General features: G+C 36.0%; 1 protein-coding gene across 1 annotated transcript in view; it reads right to left on the minus strand.

Moving 5' to 3' along the window:
* Nucleotides 1-20462, minus strand: part of Xirp2 (xin actin binding repeat containing 2) — a 43626-nt gene that overhangs the window by 7440 nt on the left and 15724 nt on the right. Inside the window, exons 3-6 of the mRNA XM_090342709.1 lie at nucleotides 12909-12995; nucleotides 12237-12309; nucleotides 11249-11382; nucleotides 1328-10634 (exon numbers count right to left, since the gene is read on the minus strand). Of these exons, the coding sequence (XP_090198835.1) occupies nucleotides 1328-10634; nucleotides 11249-11382; nucleotides 12237-12309; nucleotides 12909-12995 (9601 nt within the window). The remainder of the gene's footprint in view (nucleotides 1-1327; nucleotides 10635-11248; nucleotides 11383-12236; nucleotides 12310-12908; nucleotides 12996-20462) is intronic.

Consider the following 20462-nt stretch of genomic DNA (forward strand, 5'->3'; position numbering starts at 1 on the left):
TGGTCCTTTACACAAACATAAATATACTGTAGTCTTAGGTACTCTAGAGTATTGATAGAAGTTTGTTGTTTATTTGGTTCTAGGGAGAACATATTTCTATATTTAACATATTTTTTGGTATTTTCTATGTTTTTAGCTATGTTAACAGAAAATGAACATTTGAAATTAGACAGCTTTGCTTAATTATATCAGAAGTGGCCCATTAAGAAACCATATTAACTCAATAAACTAGATACTTGTGTTACAAGTAACAGAAGCGTAATTATTAATTTCAGATGTTCTAATTTTTAATCTTGCTATTTCTTACAATGTGTCTAATAGAATGGGCTATATTAAGGATGTACATTAATTATGTCAAATGCATCCATCATGAAGATTCATTAATTGTAAAAAAAAAAAAGCAGAGAAAGCCAATGAAATCAGCTCTATTTGGATGTTATCTATATCATGGGATTCTATGATTTAAATTTCACACTTTCAAAATATGTATTTTTTTCTGTTCTTCTGTAAGGTTATATGATCTGTAGCTTAGTTTATTTTTAGAAAGGTTAAAAAATAATTTAAGAGACAGCATATGACATCAAAGATAACTCTATCTCAATCATTACATTTTTACCAAAGATGCAAATCAATTAAAAAAAATCCTTAAACATATGAACCCTTTCTTAGATTATTACTAAGTTGTATTAAATTCAATGTAGATATCAATTAAATATTCCATTAAAATGTATCAGTATTGGGCCAAAGAATTACCATCTGATATTGCCCTAAATAAATAAGTGAAATAACTATGCTCTGTAATTAATATGTATATGCGTGTATCTACATAAATGTGGTAGTGTATTTGCTAAAATTATCACAACAGCTATTAAAATATCTACTATGTAATGCAAAGATTCATTTACTTGGACAAATATAGATCATAAGAATATCAATTATAGTTTCACTTCTGTTTTTGCCAGTCCTGATGTCCTGGATACTGTCCCTGAGCTTGTTTTTGCTCAAGACCACTACAGTACCATTTGAATCTCAGTGCCACTTCTCAGTGGCGTTTTTTGGGCATATAGCACTGAGGAACTGAACCCAGGGCTTCATGCATGCTAGACAAGCACTCCACCACCAAGCCACATTCCCAGCCCAAGATGGTTTGTTATTATTCTCACACAATGCCATTGGGAAAGAAAGCAAACTAAAGAAGATATTAGTATAGAGAGGAGGCTGTTAATTTTAGGTTACAATACTTGATTAAATCCACACACTGTTAGTGGCAAACCTCAAGGTACTTTAAATGGGTTAATCTCCCTTCCCACTTTCCAAGTTCATTTACCACTTATAAAGGCAGACTCCCGGAAAGCGTTCCTCATCTCCGTTGTAGATCCACCTAGGCTTTCAAAAACGCTCTCACTCTCCTGCCATGCCTTTTGAAAGTCCCTCCTGAGTTGTTCAGGTGAATCAGCGATATCTAGAATATGGCCCGCGATAACGTCTTCATAGGCTGGAGGAGCATGCTTGAAGTCAAAGGCAGACTTGCCAGCCTGGGACCTGAGCGAAGAGGAGGTGGTCGTCATGGAGCCCACATTGTGACTCTCATATGCGTCAATACCTGAGAAGTGTTCACTCACAGACCTCGTCTCAGAGCAAAGCCCCGGCTGCTGCACAGAAATGCTTTCTTGATGCTCTCTGGGATGTTTGAAAGAAAAGCCGGCAACATGAGGGTTTCCTAGAGATGCTAGTCCAAATTCGTCCTTACAAAACGCACGCCGCTCTTGTTTTATGTTATGGCTTGCATCTCCGTTGGCATAGACTCTCCTCTCCGAGTTTGCTTCAAAAATTGGTCCATTCTCAAATTTCCTGAACCATCTGTCCATTTCACGTTCACGCTCCTCTATGAGGGTTTCTGCCCTTTGCACAGTTCGATTGGCAGCTTCGTATCTCTGGGTGTGCTCTGACAGGCGAGGCCCCTCCACCCTCCGGATGATTTCCACTGCGTCGTAACTCTCGCTGTCTGGCACGAGGACAGGCACGGCGTTGACTCCATCCTTGTGAACATACGTCCCCCTTTTCTCTACTTTCCTCACTTGCTCCTGAGCTTCCACGGCTTCTCTGAAAGACCCACTGCCCACAGGATTTACATCTAATGGTATAGTGATTGTAGGTGGGGAGTCGCCACCTCGGCTCTCTATCTTAATTTGACGACGGAGAGTTGCAGGAGACATGACGATTTCAGACCTCTTCTCTACCATTGGGATCGGGGTCACCTGAGGACCTGGGAGGGTCCCTCTGGATAACTTTGCAGTGGTGTCTTTGAGTTTGACAAGTTGTTCAGAGCGACTCCGGGGTGGAGAAGAGGAGGTGTTGGCTCTGTGAGTTTTAGGTGTTTGAGCCGTGGATTCTCTTGGGGAGAGTTCAGAACAACTCTCCTTTTGGGAGCGTGGAGAGAGCGCTTCCTTGGGGGATGTTTCTGGTCTTCGGGTGGACTCAATGGTTATGAAGGTGGGTGATGATGGGGGAGTTTTTAAAGAATGAGGAGAAATCTTGATGTTCTCTATTTTTCTTTCCTGATGTGTTTTTGCATGATCTTGAGCAAATGCCTCATGATGAGTTTCTACCTGGTGGTGAGCTGTTTTTTCTTCTACCAGTTTATTTTCTTTCTGTTCCTTGTTTATATTAGAACTGGCATTAATGTTCAGCACTTTTAATGATGTGTCATTAAGTCCAGTAGGCTTATGCCTTCCTGTTTTCTGCTTTCCTGTGTTGGAGGCCATCATGGCTGACTGAATGATACCTTCACAGTACACAAGTCTATCTTCGGCTTGGGTTTTGATATGCATTACTTCTTCTTTAATTTTTTCTAGGTTATTTTCCATGGCTATCTGGATCCCATAGTCTCTTCTTTCTTCACTTATCAGCCACCCTGGAATCATATTTAACAGTGTCTGAAATGTTTTAAGACTATTTTTATTGGGTTCTGTTTCAAACTGTTTTACTCTTGACAAGACTTCTTGGATTTCTTCACGTCTCCTCAAGAATTCCAATATATTTATGGCACCTTTTCCATCTAATTGCTGGGATTCTTTCATTGAGGAAAATGAAGAGTTGTTCTGTCTCATCTCTTGCTTTGAATCTTTAGTCTCAGAAAAGACTTGCTTCTGTGGTGTGTCTTTGCCTTGGAGACATTTTGTTTCCTGAAGCATATTGTATGACTGGGATAATTTTTTATGTTCAGCTGTACTTTCAGAAGTCTGCATTTGTGTTTGCTGAAAATTCTGAGTCTGTGACTCAAGATGTGCATCAATCATTTTTTGTTGTACTACCTTGGGTTCTGTCTTGTCCTTCAAACATACCTGTTTTCTTTCATCTATTAATTTCTGTTCATTTAGACTCATCATTGATGTTGCCTGACTATTGTCTTTAACCCCTGGAAGCTTCTCCCTCACAGACTGCCAAATTTCACTTGTCTTCTGAGTAGTTTTCTGGAAGTTGCTGCTATGACTTTTCTCTGCAGATTCTGTAGGCACTGATAATGTCACCCTTTTCTCCTTCTTAGGTAGTTGGTGATATTTTCCAGCTACAGACTCCTTATTTTTGAATTCTGTGCTTGTTTCAGTTTTCTTAGTTTCCTGATGCAGTTGTTTGGTAATGGTTTCCGCATCAACTTCAGATAGTTTTATGTGACTTCCATAGCTGTGATTTGTTCCATTCCGTGGAGTTGGAAGCTTAATGGTTTTGACTTTGAAACTTGGAGAAACTGCCTTGCTTTGGGATGGGTGTAACTGCTCCTGACACTTCTCCTGTTGTGTTTGCTGTGCCCTGTGAACCTGGTTAATTTCAGAAGTTGACTTAGATGGTACAGTGTCCCTTGAGAGCTGTAGAAATTCCTTTTTCATGTTCCTTTTCTCTTCTGAGGCTGCTAGAACATCCTGGAGCTTCTTGGTAGCAGCTGTCACTTCTGAACTCATGGAGAGCTGGCTGTCAGAGCGTACTTCTAGAACTGCAGCATTGTTTTGGGAATCTGGGTTGAGGCTGGCCATAGATAGTAGTTCTCTGTCCATTCTGGCTAAAGAGTTCTCTTTGTTTGTCGTTTTAATCAGCATATCCTTTTCTGATTCAGATATGCTTTGATTTTGGCTGTCTGTTTTGACAATGCTGTAATGAGAACTCTCCTGTCTCTGCTTTTCCAGCTCATTCTTTTGTTGTCTGTACTTTTCTTCTGCAATCATTAAAGGTGTCTTAAATTTTCTCACATAAGGTTTTGGTGTTTGTTGTTCTGAACTTGATGGAAATGAGTGGGATTTCATGAGAGCTTCTGTCTGCTTTCCTTTGACAGCTGAAGATTTTAGAACTGACGGTGGAAGAGACTTTACAGAGTCAATAGACAGTTGTTTTCTTTTGTCCAGACTATTTTTGATTATCTCCTGATTTGACTCTTGGTGTTCCCAGCCAGTTGCCTTCGTTGCTTTTTCCTGATACTCTGAGAGGGTAGTTTTGCTTTGCATATTAATCAGGGAACTTTCTGAATCAATTTTTTTGGAACGATAGTTCATTTTTTCTTCAAGTTGCTTGGGTAGTTTGGGTTTGGGCAATGTGGGTGGTGGTGATTTTCTTCTGGTGATTGTAGCCTGAGAATGAGTTTGCTGAGATATTGAGGCTTCTTTTTGGGAATAGCGGTGCATGAATGCTTCACTGTGTTTTTCCGGAACAGAGGTGGAGAGATGATAAGCTGATTGAGATGGAGTTGGAGAAGGGGGAGGGGGAGGAATCACTGATGGACATTCTTTTTCAGATTTCTCATCTACTGGTAATGGAGGAGGAGGCAGGCTAGGGAAGCTTTCAATGTCAGTTCTTGTCTTCTGGGTGGGTAGTGAGGGAGGAAGCTCACTTTTTTCATTCAACAGCATTAAAGGAGGTGGAGGCGGAAGTGGAAATTCAATTTCAGATGATGCATTGGAGGGTGGAGGAGGAGGTGGAGATGGAGGTGGCAGGGAACCCTCACTTTCTCTTGCATTGTTTTCAGGGTTAAGGTTGATAGGATTAAATGACCTTTCCATTGCCATTTTTAACTCTGCGGAAGTATTTGTCTTCATTAAAAAGTCCTGACTTTCCAGATGGAAATCCTTTTTGTGTTTTTGGTCAGATGCCTTGAATTTATTGTGATGTTTCCTGTCGGTTTTCACTTCTGTTACATTGGATATGTCTTGATCTACGGGGAAAGGTTGAAGGTTCATGTTATTTTTCTTTGTATCTGTATTAGAATATTGAATTTCTTGCCTGAACAGAGTTTGGTTCTGAAAGTCCCTTGTCATCTCATATTTTTCTCCACTTGGCTGGTTAACTGGATGCTGGCTTGGACTACATGAGAAGTTTTGAGTCTCTATTGATAATTTAGCATTTGGAGTATTTTTAGGAGACTTTAAGTGGGAGGCCTCAGTCTTTTGATGGTTATAATTCATTTTGCAGTTTTGAATGTGTTGTGTTCCAAGTGTTTTATTAGTACATTGGGTGGGGTTAAAGACATCATTCTTTTTGAGGCTTCTCATAGTCTCTGATTCCACAGACTTTTGATTGCTCTTTCTTGGCACAGATGAGGTTACTGGTTTACTCATTTGCTCATTGCTGAGCTGCTGTTCTGTGGTGTTCTCAGTCCAGACAGCTCTTTCATCACCTATTTCCAACACATTTGCCATAGCTTTGTATGGTGAATTAGCTCTTGTAAGGCTTTTCTCAAGAGCATCGTTGTTTTGTTCACGATCTACGACAATCTTTACAGCACCTCTGGGAGCATTTGGAATGTTAATATTATTTCTACCTTTTGTTAAAGTCCCATGACAAGTTTTGCCTGTAGTTTCACTGAGCATGTCTGCTTCCTCTTGCCATGCAGATGCTGATTCTAGTGGTCCTGGCCTTGGCTGAAGAACACTTTTTCGGTCCATAGGTGTGGCCACCTGATGAGTCTCTGTGGTGTTTTTCATCATACCTTCTTTATCTACCTCTTTGAAAGCTCTGTGTGCATCTTGCAAAGACCTTAATGACATTTTAAGATCATCTCGAATAATCTCCCTTTTCAGGATTTCTGTCTTGGTATTTGCAGCCTTTTCAAGGCACTCAATAGTTTGTTCAATGTCTTGAGGGATGACATTAGACTGTTGATTTGATTCTTTCCATTTGTCCCTTGACTCTCTGAGTGACGTCAGTGTGGCCGTCAGGTCACCTTTCGTAATTTCTTCAGTTTTTGCCTGTGTTTTCTGATTTATAGACTGATTGAGGGAATTTAGGCTTGATTTCAGATCACCTTTTATAATTTCTTCTTTGGCTATCTTATCAGATGTACTCAGAGGCTCTGTCGTAAAAACTTTAACTGTATTCTGGACATCTCCTGGAATGATGTCAGTTTCATTAACAGTTCGCTCCACCTGAGACTGCCTTTTCTTTAGTAACATTTTTGTACCCTCAACATCACCACCAATTATTCTATCCTCTTCTTCAAGCTTCCTAGTTGTTAATGTTTCATCCAATCCTGTCTGGAGTTGTTTGAGATAATCTAAAGCTCCTGTTTCTATGCATGTTGTGAAAAATTGAACATTTCCTTTCTCAGAAGCATCAATTTTAACCCTTTCAGAGACTTTGGTATTTGATGCAGAGGAGAATAAATGGTGAATTGTAGATTTCACATCGCCTCCTATTACTTCTTCACGATTAACTGTGTCATTAGGATTTTCATGAAGAAGACAATAGATAGTCATGTTAATATCTCCTTTTTCATCTTCCTGAATTACAATCCCTTTCTTTGCTGACTTTTCCTCTGAGAACAGGTTTTTTATCGCTTGTTGTACATCACCTCTCACTATATCTTCCTTTTCAGCATGAAACTCTGTTGATGTACTTAATAATTGTGATTTAGTCAAGTTAACATTTCCCTTCTCCTCTTCACTAACAAGTATCTCCTTTTTTGTACAGTCTCTCTGGGAAAGTAAACTCATGACTATGTTGCTGAGATCAACCCTGATAACCTCTTCTTTCTGTATCTCAGGAGATGTTTGATTCATTAGTTTGTATTTTGCCATTCGGACATCCCCAACTTCATCAGCTTCAATGATAATTCCAGGAGCTTCAATAACTTTTTGAGAGTAAAGATCTGCTAATGTTTCTTTAATGCTCTTGCCAATAATCTCTACCTTTTCTACTCGGTTTTCATTAAATGCATGTATAGGTGTGGTTTCAAAGAGCCACGTAGTTGTCTTCACATCAGAAAGAGGGATTTCTTCCCTCGTCAATTTTGTGATGTTTCCATCTGTTTCCTTAATAGAATCCAAAGTTTGGCTTTCAAAAAGCCACACCGCCTGCTTCACATCACCCTTCTGTCTTTCTTCTTGGGTGACTGTCTTGACATTTTTGTATTCTGACCCTTCTCCTTTCAGTTCCTCCATAGTATGGGTTTCGAATAGCCAGGTGGAGGTTTTAACATTGCCCTTCTGTATTTCATTGACACTTACTGTTCTTATATAATTATTCTGACCAACATTTTCAGTCTCAAAGAACTGTTTGCTTGACTTCACATTGCCACCTTGAATATTATCTACAGTGGGCAAAATATTGTGTGATTCTTCTGAAATCTGATCCAGTGGCTGGGTTTCAAATCTGTACCTGACAGAACTAACAGCCCCTTTCTGAATATCTTCCTGTGTGACTGATTTAATAACATACACATTTTCTGATTCATTCAGTGAGTCTAAAGGCTTTGTTTCAAAAAGCCACCTGGTTCTACGAACATCTCCATGAATTACCTCTTCTTTTTGCACAGTTGTCACTTCATGATAACAGCCTTCCTTATCCTGGATAGCATATAGGGGCTGGGTTTCAAATAGCATTCTGTAATTTTTTACATTGCCCTTTATTTCTTCATCAATGATTGTTTTCTTGGTGCTGGTAGTGTCAAGTTCTTCTTTAACTGCATCTAAAGAATAAGTCTCAAAAATAAAACATCTCTTTCTCACATCCCCACCTTGTATGTCTGTCACTGTCTTAACCAGTCCATCACCTCCTTGACTTTCTTTGATCATATCAATGGGTTGGTTTTCAAACAGCCACCTACAACTTAAAACGTTTCCTTTCTGAATGTCTTCAGTTTTTAGAGTTTTGATTGTTTTCAAAACTTCTGTTGAACTTGAACTTATCGAGTCTAAAGATTGATTCTCAAATTTATACTTCATGCTGGTGACATCCCCAGCTTGGATGTCCATTTCCAAGGCCTTGATTTCCTTCCCTTCCTCTCCTTGTATGCTGTCTAAATTTTCTGTCTCAAAAAGAAAACATGCCGTCTGAACATCACCACCATGAATATCTTCCTGTTTCACAGTTTGCAATTTTGTGGTTGCTTCAGAGTCATCTTTTATGGTATCAAGTGGCTTCGTTTCAAAGAGCCAAGTGCAAGTTTTCACATCTCCCTTATGAATTTCCTCACTATCAGTCATTAATGAAACCTTTTCATACAACGATTCCATTGGCTGGGTTTCAAAAAGCCATTTGCAAGTCTTCACATCTCCCTTGACAATATCTGTGGCTTGCTCAGATTTACTTTTTATTTCTTCTGTGTCACTAACATTTTTAATTGAATCAAGAGGTTGTGTTTCAAACAACCATTTAGCAGACTTCACATTTCCAGCCTGTATTTCTTGAGCAGATATCCCTCTAATTATCTGAAACTTATGAAGGCTTTCATCAAACTGGTCAATGGGCCTTGTTTCAAAAAGCCACCTGCAGCTTCTTACATCACCTCGTAGGATTTCTTCTTGCTGGACAGTCTTTACTTCATGATATTGTCCAAGGTGATCTTGAATAGCATATAGTGGCGTCGTCTCAAAGAGAGATTTATTCAGTTCCACAGATCCTTGTGTAACTCCTTCCACTTCTATTTTACGTGATGCATCAACTTTAACTAGGTTGTTTGATTCAAAGACATGTGTATATTTCCTGACATCTCCTCTGTCAACTTCTTCAAGTTTCACTGTGCGTGTGTACTCCTTTTTATTTTCTCTGATCTCTTCCAGAGGTTGGGTCTCAAAAATCCATTTTTGGTGTCTAACATCTCCTCTTTCTTCTTCAGAGGCAGTTATTTTTTGAAGCTTCCCAACATCAGCACTGTCTTTTATAGCCTCTATTGGCAGTGTTTCAAATAGGTGCTTGGTAGTTTGTACATCACCCCCTAATATCTCTTCTTGTGATATAGATTCTGCCTCAGAACCTTCTTTTAGAATGTCTAATGGCTGTGTTTCAAACATCCAACACTTTTGGGACACATCAGTACCTATTATTTTTTCTTTTTCAGTGATGACCTCTTCTAACTCTTCTTTGATTTTCTCCAAAGGTTGAGTTTCAAATAACCACTTTGCCCTACTCACCCCACCTCTGACATTTTCTTCCATAGATATTCCTCGGACAACTTTAATTTCTGTGATTTCCTTATTAATTGTGTCTAAAGGCTGTGTCTCAAACATCCAACGTGCAGTTCTCACATCACCTTTTTCAATGTCTTCTCTGTGAACAGTTTTAATCTCTAGAATTTGACCAGAAACATCTCTAATGACGTATAGTGGTTGGGTTTCAAAACATTTGATACTTTTCTTAACATTCCCTTTAATTTTTTTGAGCTCAGACCTGAGCTGCAGTAAATTAACTTCGTCGACTGAATGAAGTTCTCCAAGTTGATCTAGATTTTTGGTTTCAAACATATACCTCACAGTCTTAACATCTCCTCCAGTTATATCTGTAGTAGCTATGAGTGTACTTTCTTCTTCACTTTGATGTATTTTATTCATTGAATCCAGTGGCCTTGTTTCAAACATCCACCGGGCTGTGTGGACATCACTTTTGGCTAGCTCGGGAATTTTATCAGCATTTACTCCCATGCCAGGAGAATGGGTGCCCAGTGTATCTATGGGCTGTGTTTCAAACATCCATGTAGTATACTTCACATCGCCAGCAGAAATGATGTTGTGGTCAGCAGTATTGTTGGAATCATTACCTGGCTCTGGAGAACCATTGTGGATAGAATCTAATGGCTGATTCTCAAAGATCCATCTGATGGACTGCACTTCCCCTTTCAGAATTTCATCCCACTCCAAGTCTTCTCTTTCTGAATCCAGATCTTTCTGAGACCTGTCGTTTATATTTTCAAAAACATAGCAGGCTTGCTGCACATCTGCTGTGGTTGAGCTCCCTGAGCCCATTTGGCCAGACACAATTTCAGAAACCTCACAGATATAATCTTTCTCTAAGTTTTTTCTTAACTCTGGATGGATGTGTTTATATAAGCGGTTTAATTCATACAAATTTCTTTGTTTGGAATATAAATCTTTAGGGATTGGTGGTTTGCTTGGAAGGCTGGGGAATTCAGGGGACTGGGAAAATGCTGCCACATCTATTGGAGTTGGAAGTACATCAGATGGGGGAGGAGGAAGTTCTTCCATTTTTCCTGAAAGTATGGTACTAACTTGTGACAGATTTGAGGAAGTTACACTGAGATCACTACATGTTGAGGTTGATGTTTCCTTCACCTGGCTACTTGGTGTGTAAGAAGCAGAAGACGTACCCACAGCAGCCACCAAAGGTTTAAAAGTTTCTTCATGTTCACTTTTGATCTTTAGAGAAAAGAAAACCAAAGTTTAAAAGATACATAAAGTGGTTAAAGCATCTAGGTGCTACCCTCACACAAGCAGGACTGCTATGATATCTTCACTGGCAAAACAGGTAAAACCTAAATAGAAATATCAGAAAGGCAATCTTTCCTGCTTTTTTAATAATTCATGCTGATACATTCAGTACAGCAGAACTCAGTACTTTAATATTTATACATAAATATTAACTGAATGTACCATACACTGATCCATATGGAAGTAGAAAGCATCTTGAATTCTTTTGAGGGTTGTTTTGTTATCTTAGTAATTCTAAACAGAATGGAATAAGAATCTGACATTCAAACTGACTTAATCACTTTTTCTTATGTTAGTTATAGACTTTAGAGCATACACATTTTTCTTTCTTTATTTGATGGATTGAAAAAGCTTTTCCTCTGCTTGTTCTCTCATGTAGATCATCATCTTTCTTATGGAGCAGGAAAAGTATTAGTTTTTCATTGTTGGAAACAATTATTAAGATTCAATAACTCAAAATTTTTATATATTGAAGTCTGATTTTACACTTAAGATGATTTTAAACATGGTAGATTTTTTTCTTCTGTAGAGGATTACTTTACCTTAATCTGCTTGGCTGGGGATGTTGTCTCTTTGTCAACATAGAGGACCGTACTCTGGGCAGACTTTTCAAATTGCTCTTTTAAGTGCTTAGTTGAAACCTTAGGAATCTCTTCATCCTCTGGTGTGTCAATAACTAAAAGCATAAGAGTATAAGAGGTTTTATAAAATGAAAAAAAAATGCTAGATAAGAAAAACACAGTGCTAATAGAAGCATCTCAAACCATACATTAAATGATACAAAAGATATATATATATATATATGATTGAGGATAATAACAAGAACATAGGAAGGGAAAAAAGGAATAAAAGTGTTGTTAGGTATCTATGGATGGAGATATTTTCTAAAATTTTGACTTCTAGGCTCAGGAAAAAAAGTACAAAAGTTATTTAAAAGAAAAGAATATCAGATAGCCTACTTTCGTTGGCAGTATGGCCATGGTAAATTATAACTAATTGAAGTAATATTTTAAATATTTAAAATAAATTTAAAATAAATCTTTCCTTTTACTTCTATAGGGCAGCAGAATTCTTTCTACTATAAGACAACAATTTTATGATTTATGAAATTTTGTAGAAATTGTCATCAAGTCTAAGCTCTTGTCTATAAGTGAACTGGAATTAAAATTGCTGAAGTCTATTACTAACATAATATAATCTGGATAACTATATTTTCTAGGAGCTTGAAAAGCACAAAGTTTAATTCTAAATCTTTAAGGCAAAAATGGAATTTACAAGTTACTTCATCACCTTTTTGGCATTGGACTGAGGACATCATAAAGCTAATGGATAATGGCCTGCTTTGAAACTACTTCAGCTCTTACCATGGGCAAGATCTAATGACTGGCAGGAACATTTTCCTGTCCTCCTTTTGGACCATAAATTATAAGCCCTTAATTGACTCAGTAGAAAGAACTGAAGTGCAGAATTCCTCCATTCAAACTCAAACAAGAGAAAGATCTATCAGATCCAATAATCCCAAACACTTACCTGTTTCTTGAACATATTGCTGGAACTGAGAAGTTTTGTTTATCTCTTTAGCACGGTTTTCAAGATGGGAAATCTGGGAGTAAAGATAATTATTTAGTAACAAACACTTAAGCAATGCAAATAATATTTTCCAGTAAATAATATTTTGCAGTATGATTCCAAAATAATATTTTGCAAAAATTTTCACCTAAGAATTTATATTGAGATAAGCTATTTAAGTTTTTCTCATTGATTAGAATTCAGCAGCTCAAGTATTAACAGAAATCATTTGAATGGCACCAAAAGTGAAATAATACTTGTAAGATTGGTTTTAATTTTAAAATAACTTTAACTGAAAAGGAAGGAAGAAGATAAAGATTAGGACTTGGTACGAAAAGTTCAGTAAAAGTAAATCATCAAAACAGAATCAGGATTTCCATAGAGTTTTGGAAGTGATTTGGAAAGGACTATTTTTTTTTTTTTGCCAGTCGTGGGCTTGGGCTCAGGGCTTGAGTAATGTCCTTGGATTTTCTCAAGGCTAGGGCTCTACCACTTGAGCCACAGCACCACTTCTGGCTTTTTGCTATGTATGTGGTACCGAGGAATCGAATCCAGGTCTTCGTGCATCCTAGGAAAGCACTCTACCACTAGGCCAAACTCCCGGCCCTAAGGACTATTTTCTTAAGTAATTACCATTTCTGTTTTAAGAACATCAGTTCCATAGCCTTTGTAAGCTTCTTGTTCATTTCTTTTCATATCCAAACTGCGATGCTTTGCCTCCTGAAAATAGGTAAGCAAACAAATAAAGCAACAGCAGATGAGATGTGGGCTAACAGTCCAGGTTTAAAGTTACAACTCATTAAATTGATGACTGATATTTTTTTCTGTATAAAAATAAATTTTAGCTCTAATATATGATTTGCATACTTCAAACATTACCTAATACTTTTGCCATATAGCTTGTGTTAAAGAAAAATTTATTTAATCAAAATTTACTTATTGAATGAAGAATGAATGACTGAAAAATAATGATTTCTTTTAATCAATTCCATTACAACTTCCGTTTTTGCCATGAACAAATTTTCAAACATAAAGTGGCTGGAATGATGAACAAAATGCATCATTCCCTTAAGAAAGAGTATAAAGTTATACAGATGTCCTAGACTTTTAAGTTTAAAGAACCCAATTTCATATACTAAGATTCCTAATCCAGTTTTTTAAATATTTTTATTGTAATTAATAAAAGGATTACATAATATTCACCAGATAGAAGGTGTATTAATTCACATACATTGATACCCTTTCACATGTCTTGGTCCCCATTACCCTCCCCCCCACCCCCATCCCTCATCTTGTTTTCCCCCCTTCCCTATCCAATTTCAAATAACCAAATACAAATATATCCAATATATCAGATAAGAAAGTGAGATACTGTAACAATATGAGATAACCAAGGGACAGCAAAAGAGATGAGAGATAACATAGTACATTAAGGACAACAATCATTCATTATATGGCTTTTGTTTCAATATCCTGGAGGTCCTTTCAATTAGCTTCATACTATATGGCCTTATGTATCAAGGTTTAGCTCTATTGCAAATCTCTGCTAGTAGAGCCCAAGGTTTGTACAGATTATGACAAATGAGGGAAACCATTGAGTCTAAGTTCCTTTGAGTCTGGCTTACTTCACTTAATCCAGTTTTATTGAAAAGAGTCATTAATACTGTGATGGAGAGGGGAACAATAATAAATGAAGATAGAAAAAATTCATAGGTACAAATGACAGCTCTATAGTGATAAAAAAATCTTTCCATCTAGAAGAATGAGATTATTCTATGTCTTTCATATTCGTGCACAGAAAAATATGAAGTACAAGTTAAGTTGACAGTGAAATAGCCAAATACAGTGCAATTCTGGCCAGAACTAAAGTATTTCTTGTGATGCATATGATCACTCCTACTGAAACATGTCTTTGCAAGCCCACCTGCCTGCTATAGACTACTGACATGTTTTATTTGACTCACACAATGGCACAATTTCAGATAAATTAATGCTACATAAATAGTTTTGTTTTGTTTCCTCCTTTCTGTTTGCAATCTGAAGATCAGACAACACTAAGTTAACATTCTATTTAGCTCAATACTACTTGGCTAAGATAAAATCGTGATCAGTCCTTTTATTTGGGGAATATATTTTTCAAGCCAACTGCCCTATCATTTAACAACATTTAACACCATATTGGCAAACAAAGAACAAAGCCAGGTGTGATGACTCACACCTGTAATCCTAGCTACTCAGGAGGCTGAAATCTGAGGATCTCTAAAGACAATGAGATTCTTATCTCTAATTAACCACTAGAAAACCGGAAGCAGTGCTGTGGCTCAAGGGGTAGGGCAGCAGCCTTGAGCTGAAGAGCTCAGGGACAGCCCTCAGGCCTGCAGTCCAAGCTCCACATCTTACAAAACAAAACAAACAACCCCCCCCCTACACACAAACTTTCTGATATCTGTAGATATTTGACTTTCTGTCACCTGTCACTAACTGGCATACTGAAGGAATAGTGACCTAAATGTGTATATTAGAAAATAAATGCTATACTACTATGCTAGGTGTAATACAGTGGATACTGTATCAGGTGTAGTACAGTGGATAGTGTAGTATCCACAAAACTGCAAGCTTAATTTCTAGTGCTGTGTTAGAAATGTAAGGCATTTGGAGTTTATTAACTGTAAGTAAATAAAAATTGGTGTATGATTCAAAATTTGTAATTTTGAAAGGCAAAAATTGTAGTATGTACTCAACTGGAAAAAAAATCCATGTTTCCTATGTGTATGAATATACTTTCCTCACAGTAGATCATACACAACAGGGAAAATGTACATACATTTTGTTTATAGATTGAAATTTCTATTTCAGCATTATATGCCATTACCAAATGGAACTGTAATTGGTACTTTAGTTTGAAAAGTTAGCATTAGTGAATCAAATTTACTGCCCCCTGTTTGTAATAATTGACTTAACATTTGCCTTAAAATATTGTAACATTACGTTTCTGTTATTGTTTCTAATTTTTCAACAACTTTGGATTTCCAGTCTGAATTTATTCCTAATTTCTGGTGTTTATAAAGAGGATTGGTGTTTATATAGGATTTTTAAAAGATCATATGATATTCTGTCAGAACTCAAATAACACAAATAAGATATAATAAAGGATTCTGGTCAGAACATTGCACATAAAGTCATAGGAAATGATTCATGAAATCGGTTGTTACAAATTACATCTAATGTAGACCAGGCTCCAATAGATAAAATGGGTTTGTTCATGGGTATATTAACTAGAAACCAGGAACGAGTAATGTGTACTAACTCCCTCTCATTGTACATTGTAATCTTGGGGAAATCAATAACTCACACTTAAACTCTGTTTTTTTTAATTTCATGCAGGCATAGTAAAAAGATAATTTTTATGTCTGATTTTGAGATCAAAGAGAAATCATATTTTAAAGCTAAAACTATATTATGGTGTTTCCATAGCTTCATCAATCCGATGTTGGTTCATATATTAGCCAGCTATATTATAAGGTATTTCTGCTGGCATGCACATCAATATACAATTTTTCAGGACAGAAAATAGCTCACACTTTGGCTGGGAGTTTGGCCTAGTGGTTAAAGTGCTTGCCTAGCATGCATGAAGACCCGGGTTCGATTCCTTGGTACTACATAAATACAAAAAAAGCCGGAAGTGGTGCTGAGGCTCAAGTGGTAGAGCTCTAGCCTTGAAAAAGTCCAAGGACAGTGCTCAGGCCCTGAGCTGAAGCCCAGGACTGGAAAAAAAAAATAGCTCACACTTTGACTATTCAATTTATCATTGTGTTGTAAATACAGGAAAAAACCTTTGTAATTTTTTAGTAATAAAATCCAAACTTAAACTTATTTCAATGAATTGAGCAAAGGAAAAATAATACTTTCTAATTTTGCTTCAGTCTGATTGTGACCCATACAATTATACTCAATAGAAAAATGTGTAAAGATAGATGCAGAATAGCAGATACCTGTTTCACTGGAGAAGAAGAAATGGAAGTTTGTGCTCAGAAATTCAACTATTTTACACATAATTAATCTCATTCTAATTAAAACTGCAGAGAGTTAGGGTGTCATCTTTGTCACGAAGACATAAAGTACAATATATCTTAGTTATTTTGACAAAACATTGATGGGTTTAATGACTTGAAAGAATAATCAGTTCTTTGCTTTAAGCAAGAAACATTAAAAACCTGCAGTTAAAACATTACTTTTTCCTTCATTTGCATATATTTAAATGAAAATGTTTTCTTTTGCTGCAGTTTTCTCTGTTTTAAAAATTATATACTGAAAGTTGCGATATTATCCAATCTGACATTCTCTGGTTTTGTGCTTCAGTTTTTCATATTCAATATACTCTTGAAGGCTTGACTCAAACATAAATTTGCTGCTTGAGACCATTCCTGAGTTTTCTTTATAGAGATAGTATTCTGATTTTCTCCCATTTTCTATGACTGTCATACTCATCTTTACTATTTTCCTATCACATGGAAGAACATCTATCATCTATCAATTGTCTACCTATATACCTACTATATAGCTAACTATGCCATGTTTATAAATTACGCCTATATTTAATGTTATAAAGAGGCACAGTTTTGTTCAATATGCCCTTGAGATAAGGATTATGAATTGTACAGTTTTGTTGCCTATTTTTCTGAGAGCTATGTTATTCAATTCACTTCATTTCTTTGTTTATTAAAACAGGTTTTGATCATAATTTATGACAGAGATTAAATATAATTAAATATAAGGTATTTAGTTTAGATGCAAAACACTTTCAAAAGGGAGATTTCTTTTTTTTTCAAAAGGGAGATTTCTAAGTGATGACAGCTTCAGCTTCTAGACCTCTGACTATTCTCTTCCTCTCTAAAATTATTATTTCTTGAACCAAAGTTTAAAAAGACTGAGGATTCATTAAAAAACAATATAAAAGTGATGAGCTCTCAACTGAGTCATCAAACATATTAGTTATATAAATAATATTTATTTGACAAACACAAAATGCAGCCTACATAAATATATAAGAAACATCTTATATATGCAGACATATGTTCAAGATATATGTTCAACTCAATCTAGATGAAAGAACCTTAAAATCAAAGAGAAACTAAGACATAAATAAGCATAAAAGTACATTATAAGAGGCTGGAATTTTAAGAGCAGTAAAACTCAGCATAAATAGTTTGAAAAGGAAATGAAAAATAAAAAGCCAGAGGAAAGGAATCCTATGTTAATTAACAGAAACCAAGATAGGGAACTAGGGTAATTTTCCCCATCCCTTAGCCATGATAATTGATTTCTATGTTTTGAATATGCTATTTAAAGCTATTTAAGTACCTCCTGAGCCACAGCTTTCTTTACCCTGGAACTTCTAACCCATTTAAGTTCTCATATATTTGACCTAAACTATTTCAGAAGTTGCTTAATTTATCTTCTTCTATCCAGCTATAATCTCCTTTATATCAATTCTTAGAGTCACAATAATGTTTCTTAAAGGCATATCTATTCATCTTACCCCTTTGTTCAAATTTTTCAATGGTTCTTGAAGGCCTGAGAATAAGGAATGAATTATTTTATATGCATATCATTTCCTCTATTATCTCTCCGCTGCGTATACATCTACATTTATACCTTAATTATCCTTCATTAGATTCACAAATATGTCTGGTTTTTATTACCTTTTGCATAAGTTGTACTTTTGAGTAGAAAATATTCTTAGATAAATGAAAAAAAAATATTTCAAGCCCTTGATGAAGCTGTCTTCCCTTTCAGATGCACCTCCTGCCCATGCTTCACCCAAACTAAAGTTCATTATACCTTCCTTATTTCTCTGCAAGCCTCCTAATGTTTTCTACCATAGCATCTATTACATCATCTTTGTGATTACTTATTTGTCTGTTGTTCTGAAAAAGTGAGCAATTTGATGGAAAAACAATATCATATTCATCCTTGAATTCTTTGTGCGTGCCAGAGTACTTCATGATTATCAACTGAATAAAAACAGAACAACAACAACAAAGAAATATAAGAGATAGGTCAGCCTTCCTGGGTTTCACTTTGCACATTTTCCTTGAGAAGATTAAGTAGATCTTTTGTCTGCATACTACTTTTTGAAAAACAATCACATCTGCAGAACAACAGCAAACCTGAAATGACAAGTGCCTATCTCAGAAGGTTATTCTGGGAAGGAAGTAATAATATGTTAAAATGGGCAATAATTACTATTTTATATTTATTATCATTAGTATTTGTTGAGAATTTATTTAGGTTAGATATTTTCCTAATGTTTCAGGAATCAGTATTCACTGATGCACAAATATCATTAGTGAATCACAGGATTTTGAGGGTATGTCAATGAAATTTACCAAATAAAATTATATTGTGTAAGGATTAATTGAGTTGAGTCAAACTCATGGAAGCCACCAGCAAACCATGTTCATTTCAGCATTGTTTACCACAGCCAAGATATGGAATCAACCCAGTACATGGATGAACAGATCCAGGAAAAGGTGGTGTGTATACACAATGGAATTCTATTCTTCCATCAGAAAGAATGACATTGTCCCATCAGCAAAAAAACATGGAACAATATATTAAATGAAGTAATCCAGACCCAAATAAACAAAAGTTGCATGTTTTCCCTCATTTGTAAAACTTAGAATGTGCCTATTAAGTTATGAGTCAACCCAAATGCACAATGAAAGGCAAAATACTACACTTGGATATGGTAAATTAAACAGGATCCTGAACATTCACACAGTGAGACCAAAGGAGAATATTCTTAGGAGAGTGCAACAAGGGCTCAATAGTTATGTACATAAATCATATAAATAATGTTTCATGAAAAGAATCCAAGAAATGAAAACAAAAGATTTTTAAATTTTACTTTTTATGTTTATTTTCCTGTCTTTCACTTTGTTTGATTTTTGTAACCTTTGTCATGTATGCAAGTTTACCTGATTTGGGAAGGAGTAGAGGAAGCACAGAAATGGTGGACAAATGGTAAATTAATTCAGCAGTGATAGTAGACACTGTGTTGGAAATGAACTATACAAATTGGAGGAAGAGGATTGGAGGGCGAAATAGGAGAAAATGAGGGAAGGGATGACACTGTTGAGAAAGAAGTGTACTCAAAAATTGACTTATGTAACCATAAGCCCTCTGCCTATCACCTTTACAAAAATTTTTAAATTACATTATAGAATTAAGTTCAGATTTGAAAATATTGGGAAAAATTCCAATATATACAGGATTTCACACCAGAAAAGTAATGAATCTGGGGAGTTTACTAAGAAGTGCATTATTATAAACATTGTATACCCTTCTTTGTGGGCAATGAAGTAGCCTCAACTCATTGCTCATTCCTAAACACAGAGATGAACAACTCATTATTTGCTCTGTCTAGGTGGATCACTTAGAAGAGAATGATAAAGAATAATCCCAGGAAAAGGCTGTTAAGAAAATATAATCTTACTCCTTGATATGTGGTGTTGTGATTTATCAAGAAGCTAAAATGGATGAAGAATGTTCCAAACATATCTTTAGCACACTGTAATGCTATGGAAAGAAACTCTCAGTGCCTCTCCCTTCATTTAGGCTCTGTATTTCTTCGGTATTTTCATGTATCATAATTTGTTTGTAATTATGCAAGTTAATCATTAACTGAAGAATAGACAAGTTTCAATTTAATCCAGTTATTTTCAAAGATCATGCAGATAGGTTTATTTTGAGAAATACGAAAGAAGCAAATACAGCTAATATTTGCTTATGTTCAATACAGACAGACACATTTTCATAAAAGTAATGTGTGAAATAAAGTTTTACAAGCATAATGATTCTAAAATATTGTTTCCTTGGTTCCTTTTTTCCCCCTTGCTTCTCACAAAATACAAAAAAATCTGAGAACTGATAGCTATTTGAATGGCAATTTAATTATTAAAAAAATCTTGAAATACAGTAAGTATAACTAACAAGAAAGATTATACTGTAGAATCTACCAAAGGAAAAGCTTTTGATAGTATAAGACTCTGAATAGAAGAATGAGGTGGGGGGAGGGATCATTTTTTCTATTTCACCTTGTCCTAAATGCCCACTTTTTCTTATAAAGTTTATAAACCTCCATCGTGATAAAAATGAAAACTAGTTTCACCTCTTTATCAACAT

This window comes from Megascapheus bottae, chromosome 12, assembly GCF_031878675.1.
Source record: "Megascapheus bottae isolate mThoBot1 chromosome 12, mThoBot2.hap1, whole genome shotgun sequence".
NCBI lineage: Eukaryota > Metazoa > Chordata > Mammalia > Rodentia > Geomyidae > Megascapheus > Megascapheus bottae.